The sequence below is a fragment of the Eulemur rufifrons genome, chromosome 5, assembly GCF_041146395.1.
Source record: "Eulemur rufifrons isolate Redbay chromosome 5, OSU_ERuf_1, whole genome shotgun sequence".
Classification (NCBI taxonomy): Eukaryota; Metazoa; Chordata; class Mammalia; order Primates; family Lemuridae; genus Eulemur; species Eulemur rufifrons.
The window spans coordinates 21,383,507-21,392,518 of record NC_090987.1 but is presented as its reverse complement, the minus strand read 5'-3'; the positions used below and the strand labels follow the sequence as shown (position 1 = coordinate 21,392,518).

At 35.1% G+C, this 9,012-nt stretch overlaps 1 protein-coding gene across 4 annotated transcripts in view; it reads right to left on the bottom strand.

The window, feature by feature from the left end:
* Nucleotides 1-586: 586 nt before the first annotated feature.
* Nucleotides 587-9,012, bottom strand: part of SMAD2 (SMAD family member 2) — a 62,773-nt gene continuing 54,347 nt past the window's right edge. For all 4 annotated transcript variants that reach the window (XM_069468014.1, XM_069468013.1, XM_069468016.1 and 1 more), the window contains 4 exons: nucleotides 7,501-7,713; nucleotides 4,601-4,738; nucleotides 4,278-4,422; nucleotides 587-1,133 (listed from right to left, as the gene is read on the bottom strand). In XM_069468014.1, the coding sequence (XP_069324115.1) occupies nucleotides 1,010-1,133; nucleotides 4,278-4,422; nucleotides 4,601-4,738; nucleotides 7,501-7,713 (620 nt within the window). In that variant the 3' untranslated portion in view covers nucleotides 587-1,009. The remainder of the gene's footprint in view (nucleotides 1,134-4,277; nucleotides 4,423-4,600; nucleotides 4,739-7,500; nucleotides 7,714-9,012) is intronic.

Sequence of the window (9,012 nt, the reverse complement as noted above, 5' to 3'; positions counted from 1 at the left end):
AAGGATAAATACATTGAAGTAATTCTCGTATATCCCTGAAAATAATCATATTACCACCTGTGCATTTTCTACGAGGTGGAAGGATAAATCAATAGAGTGCTAGGTTATACAAGTCAATTATCACCTGTTGAAATTTGGTGTAAGACAAGGGGACTTACTCTGTATGAATTTTTACTGTACTCCAGAATTAACTGGTGCCAGCAATATCAGTGCAACTATTACTGGTGATGATGTCATGCTACGCTGTTTTGGTATCAGGACAAAAGGGGGAATGGAGACAAGAGGCTTGGAAAGATTTTCAGTATGGTTTCCTTATAATAACATTTAGCAGTAAATTAAAAAAAAAAAAAATACAAAAAGAATGACTGTTTAAGCCCCACTGAACACATTAAGGTCAAGGATTTCAAAAGTTAATCCACTTTTCTTCCCCCAAGAGTTTATTTTTGGTAAAAGGCAGAAAAATTAGTTTTTCTACAAGGAAAATTTGCTTCTAAATGATAATTTGAAAATCTTGATATATATTATATATTAAAAAAGACACACAAAAATAACAGAGAAGTGGAAATAACAGATTAAGTACTATAACTTTATAAAGGCTTGCCTAGATCGAGAAGCAGCACACACACACCTCATTTATGCAAACTAAAAATGTATATAAACAGCACAATACTGTGATACTGTATCATGATACATTACCTGTACACATAACTACTACTGTTATTAATAAACCTTTGGGACACTCAGTTTTATGCCCAACAAGACATCATTAAGTCTTTAAAATCTTCTCTTCCTCCTTTATGAGAGGGTATTTCTAGACACTAATTTTCCCATCTAATATTCAAATATAGGAAACAGATTCCACAAGGTGCTTTAATTGATGAGACCTCAAGTGCTGTTTTCTCTCTTGAATTTTTGGATAGTCAACAGTCCATGGGGACCACACACAAATACTATGACAGAAGAGTTGTTACATTAAGTCTTTTGATGGGACTTGACTGGTGACAAAGCTTTATGACATGCTTGAGCAACGCACTGACGGGGATCCCATCTGAGTTAATACTTTGTCCAACCACTGTAGAGGTCCATTCAGATGAAGTTCAATCCAGCACGGGGTACTTGTTACTGTCTGCCTTCTGTTTAAAAGAATACAAAAAAAAAGATTATGAAATTAAAAGGTTGTATACATTATAATCTAATTTCTTTGGAATAATAAATTCTGGACATCTGATTATTATTTTGAAAAATGGCTGATCCTTGAAGTACTTTCAGTGACTTTTTTTCTTTTTAAGAGATCTACAGAAGTATTCATTTCCCATCAAATTACAATTAGTAAGGTGACCTTATTATTTATCATGCATCCTAATAGGACACCTCTGAGAGAGAATGTATAAGGAGAGATATAAACCAGGACTGTCCCAAGCAAACTGAGAGAGACATATGGTCACCCCACTTATTAATTAAATCAACCACAGAATAGTGGATACAAAAATATCAAACAGAGTCTAAACGGAACGCAGTTCAAATTTAAAAGTCTACCAAAACAAAAACACAACTGTGACCCACGCTAAATCCTTATCAGAGAATGTTAGAGTTGAACTTACCCTGACAAAGCCAGTGAATAACATCCCTTTTAGCAACATCATTCAGACTCTTAATAAAAAACACCTCTGGTGCTTCAACAAAAAAGGCTACTCTCTGGGAATTACATATTCAATGCCATCTTGTCACTTCTATGCACTGATTTTAGTTCTGTCTTATTTGCTATATATAATAATAAACCTGCTTGTTTCTACAAAGTAATTGCCCTTCAAACACGAGAAAAGTCCATTATCAAGTCTTCATCTCCAAGCAACACAAGCGCAATACAGCTTAAAACTATTCCCAAGGATGTGATTTTCTGTAGCAGATAGTGTCAGTGCCCCCACTATACCCTTCAGATTTTTCACTGTGCTCTAGCCAACTTCCAATTGCAAGTATCTGAATTCTATGCCGGAGAACTTCTCTGTCATGCCCACATGTGTAGCAGGCTAAAGCTGTCAGGAAATTAACATCCCCAGGAGCAGCCCTCAACTAACTGACATCTACACAACCAGGGCTTCTTTCTCCCCTGGGTGGGATAGTTCTGTAGGTTCTCTGTTTCCCAAAATTTCCCTGAGGGTGCAAACTCTAATGACGCACCAACTGTGGCTTAATAATGGTACAGGCTACCTTCCCCTCCCCCCACCACTTCCCCTTCAGAAATAATTCTTAATCCAGGTCACAGAAAGGACGTAGGTTGAAGAAGACCGCCACTACACTTATTTGGGCACAACTGTACCATGATCCATCCCTCCTACCTGTTTATGCACTTCTGTTCACTTAACTCAGACATATTTCTCAATTTAAAATGAATTCTTCATACATGGAAATTCCTTGCTTACTACATTACCTAGTTGTTATGCTGACAATCAAGTTGGCATTAACAAAACTGAATAATAGTTTTAGAAACCTAACTATCAGGTCTACCTCCTCAGCTTTAGCATCATTAAAGATGACAAGTTCCTGGTAGCTACCCACAATTCACAGATATATGGGTATTTGACATTTTGATTTGTAAACGTTATAGGAAACTACTTGATTATCCAAAGTACCTGACTACAAATACCTATAAAAACATACTGTATATTACTGCTTATAATTATAGATTTTAATTTATCTCTGTGTTAAACAATGATAGAGTCCACAGTAAATGATGGGCAGTATCTCTTTCTACCAATTAAAAAAAATAAAACTATTCTTAGCAGAAGACCTATAGATATATATGGAATTCTCCCTGTCCTACGTAGTTCACTCTTAATTCCACTAAATTCCAACCATATTCTCTGCATTATTCTAACATTTTGAAGGAAAAGAAAAAGTCTGACCTGAAAACTTCCTATCAGATGTACCACTGAATCTGATTTTACTATCAACTCAGATTGAGTGAAGTCCAAAGTTTTGAAAAACAGCATTCAGCATTCTTTAAAGGTATCACATCTCAAAAGGGTACTGATCAAAAGAGAACCATAGCAAAATCACAAAATGAATTATTCGACCAATATAAGTCAGACAAAATAATGACAAGTCTTCATTCTAAGATATAAAGACTGGTATATAAAAGTATTATTCAACAAGCAGACCTCCAACCTTACCATCTCAATAGTCAGATGCCTCACAAAACTTGTTTAAGAGAGGGAATCAAGTCCAAATCAAATGAGATTAAGTTCTGAAGGGACCAAATTGCTGGATGAAGCAGGAATACAATTACGATACTGTATGAGTATTTCCTAAGCAGGCACGCAGAGAGAGTAAGCAATCAGAGTTGAAGAAAGACTAAGTATTTTACTTAAGTTCTATCCTTTAATATGGTGAAGAAGTCTTCTCTCTCTTTGATGTGGAATCCAGTCAATTATTTAATTTGGTAATAACCTAGTCTATCTCATCCACTGATGACAAATTAGTTTTTGTAAAACGCAGTTATGCAATTATCACTACTATCCTCAGAGAAGAGGTAAGAGTTAGGAGGGCTGTCTTCCAGTTCCATTTCAACCATTTACAATGAGACCCTGGGCAAATTATCAAACTTTTCTAAGCCTATTTTCAATTATGTATTAGTTTGAATCATTTGTTACCTACAAAGATTGCAATTTCACATATTTAAACCTCATAGGGAAAGGAGTAACAATAGAAACAGTAATTCTTAGATACTACATTTAAAACACAGCATGGTGCTTGGCATATCAGCAAGTACCCCTTCTACTCCTGAATAAAGTTCTACCTCTTCACCTAATTCAACTCATCTCAACCTATTTGTTCAGTCTCATTTTTCTCTACTTTCTATACTCCACATTAAACTGCTACTCTATTGTCAGAATTATCACTTCCCACCCTGCTCACCACCCCCATCTATGACTACTTAAATCCTACTGATCTTTTAGACCAGACCATGGGCCATCAACAGTGAAAATGTCTCTTTCCAGGAACTGACATAAACTTTCAAATATACCTCTTTTACGGTATAACACTCTGCATACGTTACAATACATACGTACATATGTTTTAATCATATCTTCTATAATGCCAGCCCAGTAACATGCAACAGTTTTGAATCCAGAGGCCACCAACTTTCTTTCATCATCTTACATAAACATCTACTGATTCCATTACCTCAATACACAGATAAAAATGAACTCCAGAAGATGCAGAGAATGAGATAAAAAGACATACTGTGAAAATTGAACTGAATATGTATTTCATACCGATATTCTGCTCCCCACCCTTTCACAAAACTCATTCTTATGGTGCACATTCTAGTTAGTTGATACACGGCTTCAAAACCCTGATTAACAGACTGAGCCAGAAGAGCAGCAAATTCCTGGTTGTTGAAGATCTTCAGATTACAGCCTATGATTGAAAAAAGTAAAAGAAATTGCGTAAAAAAGTATCATTATTGAGAAATAATTATAAAAGAGCTATAGGTTCTAGAATATGAGCATGCAATCATCTCCTAATTCCTAAAATTAGCAACTAGAAAAACTAAGCAAGTTGATGTATAGGTTTATCTACATTGTTCGATCCATACCTGGTGGAATTTTACACACTGTTGCAGGGTGCCAGCCATATCTCTGATTGCAATTGGGGCTCTGCACAAAGATTGCACTATCACTTAGGCACTCAGCAAAAACTTCCCCACCTATGTAATACAAGCGCACTCCTCTTCCTAAAATAAAATACATACAGGATTAGTTTATAACATTTACTATTTTAGTCTGATTCTTGAAGTCTTGTTGGAATTCTAAAATGATATAAGGCATTTCCAGGACCTTTTTCATACCTATGTTTTTCTGAAGTCTAACATTGAAATATATCATTTTATGTTTTTCCAAGTTTTTAAAATAATTTTATTGATTTTTAAAATACATACATACTTATCAAAAGTAGTTAAAGAATGAAGAAAAGTACATGAATAGCAAAATAGTCTCATACAGATTATACATTATTTTAAAATAAGTTAAAGAAATTAATTTAATTTTGAAGGAACTGGATAAATATATCTTCATTACAACAGTCTTTCATTAAAGAATCCACTAAGGTTAAGAAAAAAGATAAAAAAAAAAAGCAAGAGGTTTAGAATCATTTGCCCTTGCAAAAACCCTATGTTATGGTGGCAACTGAATCTCTAAATGTATAAGCAGAATTAGGTAAGAAAAAATTACGGGCCGGGCGCGGTGACTCACGCCTGTAATCCTAGTACTCTGGGAGGCTGAGGTGGGCGGATCATTTGAGCTCAGGAGTTCGAGACCAGCCTGAGCAAGAGCGAAACCCCACCTCTACTAAAAATAGAAAGAAATTATATGGACAGCTAAAAATATATATAGAAAAAATTAGCCGGGCATGGTGGCGCGTGCCTATAGTCCCAGCTACTTGGGAGGCTGAGACAGGAGGATCGCTTGAGCTCAGGAGTTTGAGGTTGCTGTGAGCTAGGCTGATGCCACGGCACTCACTCTAGCCTGGGGAACAGAGTGAGACTCTGTCTCAAAAAAAAAAAAAAAAAATTACGGAGAGATTTTAATATACTTCTTTCAGAATCTGACAGATCAAAGACACAAAATAACACGAGATATAAGGCTTTTTAAAAACAACTGTGATAGGCAGAGTTCTGAGATGGCACCTAAAAGTCTCAGCCCTGGTGCACACACACCTTTGTGATTCAAACACTAGGTGCTACCATTAAGGGATTTTTCAGATATACTCAGTCAACCTTAAGAAGGGAAGATTATCTTTGGTGGGCCTGACTTAATCAGACAATCCTTTAAAATGGACTAGGCACTCCTGAACTAAAGTGATTCAACACAAGAGGCACACTCTACTGCTAGCTTTGAGGATAGCAGGGACAAATGTGGCAAGGAAATGAGGACCTCAGTGCTACACCTGCAAGGAACTGAATTCTGCCACAACTATGTGAGCTTAGAAGAGGACCTCAAACTCCAGATGAAAATGCAGCCCAGCCAATACCTCAATTTCACCCTCGTTAGACCCTGAGGAGAAGGCCACCGAAACCATGTCTGGACTCCTGACCCACAGAAACTGAGAGACAATACATTTGTTTCGTTTTAGGCCACTGAGTGTGTGGTAATTTGTTACACAGCAAAAGAAAATTAACAAAACAACCAACAAGCCAGATTTAAATGTAGAACTTGGTACCCTGGTTCTGCGATTATACGATATTATAAAATAATCAATCACGTACTTGGCCATTAGAAAAACACTGAGTTTAAAAAGTAGAGATTTTTCAGACTATATTCTCTGATCAAAACCACCTATTACACTAGAAATCAAAAGTAAAAAGATGATCTAACTTCTGCATGAAGCTAAGTAACAGACTGTAGTCACTATCATTTTGCAGTATCAAAAATCACTCTGGTAATCAACATTATTTCTCACAGGAGGTGATGGGTAATAATAACTAAAAAAGTAGAAGCAAACTCTTATTAAAAGAAGTTACTTTAAGGTGATGACAATGATGTTCAAGCATTAGTAGCTATCAACCTTTTCCACCTCACTGTTAAAAAAAAATACTAAGGACCCCAAAGAGCTTTTCTTTATGTAGATTACATTATGGAAACTTACCATACTAGATACAAAAACTGAGATTTAAAAAAATGTATTAATCATTTAAAAATCAAAACAAATCCATTACATATTAACATAAATAATGTTTATGTAAACAACTGTATTTCCAAAGTAAAAAAATTACCGAGAAGACTGGCAATGTTTCACATTTTTTTAAATCTCCTGAATGTCTGGCCTAACAGAAAAAGAATTGGATTCTCAAATCAGATCTACATTTCATCTCTTATAAAATCACATGCCATGTAGCCTCTGGACTTACAAGAGAATGAGAGTGAAAATGGCAAACAGCATCTTACTACCATTATGAAAATAGTCTAGACTTCAAGAACTTGCTGAAAGAGTTTCTGGGACCACCAGAGGTCCCAGACCACATTTTGAGATCCTCTGAATTACATTTTGAATTATATTAAATGGTAGTTCTTGTTCTAGATATTTCAACTCAGAATAATAGGGAGAGGATTTGATTTAATATACGAACTCACCGAAGGGAGAAAAAACCCTGAAGATATAAACAAACTGGGGAAAAAGGGATTCACAAAAATCATAACCTCAAAATCAGAACATGGCAATTTTATGACTTGTAGAGACTCAGCAAATTCAAATTATTTCAACACACATTTATTGAAGGACTTTCCACTATCAAGGGTGCCAAATAAAGAACAGTCAAAAATAAGAGTCTGCTGATTGAAGAATCACCAGGATCTATTAGAAGCAATGAAGCCCGTGCACTTAACCAACAGAAAGAACACTGGTTTTTCTGTGCACAAGCTCTTGCATACCACATAATGCCCACAGTAGGAGTATATAGCATTATGGCATTGGTTTTCACACAGGAAAAATAAAGCATACCTATATGCCTTCTTGTCATTTCTACTGTAGCATTTCGGTTAACGTTGGAGAGTAAACCTAAGCAGAACCTCTCTGAATTTGATGGATCTGTAAAGCCATCTACAGTGAGTGAGGGCTGTGATGCATGGAAGGTTTCTCCAACCCTCTGGTTTAATTCGTAATACGCTATTGAACACCAAAATGCAGGTTCTGAGTAAGTAACTGGCTGCAAATCTGGAAAAAAAAACATAGAAAGAAGAAATGTGTGAACAATTCAAGCTAAAAATAGACTGAATACCATCATCCTTACACGTTCGATGCCAGCATACACTGGCAACAGCTCAGGAAGTAGACATAACATTTTTATCAGTTTCCAAAGATCATATCAAATTTTCAATATTTTTAATATAGAACTCCAGTTTCCATAGATCATACCAGATTTTCAATTTTTCAAATTTCCCATGTCATTAAGTCACTTTATGTTGGATTATTTGCTTTACCAACAGTTTTAGTCTAGTTCCTGTTCAAATATAAAACAATCGTAGACCAAAAAGGTCAATTTTCCCTATTTGGTGGATTTCTAAAATGCATTAAAAAGCTAATTTTTGGTAAGATAAACTATATAGAATAAAATTACAGCAAAGATTAATGAGTCAAAAGCCATAAGAAAAACTGTCATAACAAAAGGATACAAAATATGACATATTTTTGACATTTGTCTATTTTATCGTGAGATTCTCAGTGAGTTACCCTAGCTACAAAAACAGAAAACCTATGTAATACGTAAGAACCAAAAAGTAATAAAACACAAAGAATATGAAAGTAGAAACAGAATATGGAATCAAGAGAATACTTATTTCACTGGAAAACTGGATTACATGTATTCAACTTCTGTAATTTTGACTAAAACATACAAGAAATATTATGAACAAAATAAAATCCTGACAACTTTGTAGAATAAATTTTGAACATGGAGAAACTGAAGAGAAATTGTGAAATAGCAAGGCAAAATGAGGGCCAAAAATAGATTACAGAAGAGTTCATACAGTCAATCCCTCACTAGCTGAGGATATTGCTTCCAGGACCAACTCACACCAAAACCTGAAGATGCTCAAGTCCCTGATATAAAACAGCATAGTATGTACATAAAACCTATGCACATCCTCTCATATACTTTAAATCACCTCTAAATTACTTATAACTACCTAATACAACGTGAACAGTTGTATTTTTAATGTTTTATTTTCTAAAAATATTTTCAATCTGAGGTTGGTTCAATCTGCAGATGGAACCTGAAGATATAGAGGGGCTGACTGCGTACATACACACATACATATCTGTACATACACATACTCTCTCTCATATATATACCCCCGTACCACATTTATGTGATATTTGTATGTGTGTGTATGTATTTATACATACTTCTTACATTACAAGACATATCATAAAATAAACATACTCATAAAAATCTAGCCATATTAGTTTATAAAATTTTCCATGAATAAAGAATGTGATTCCAATGAATAAAAA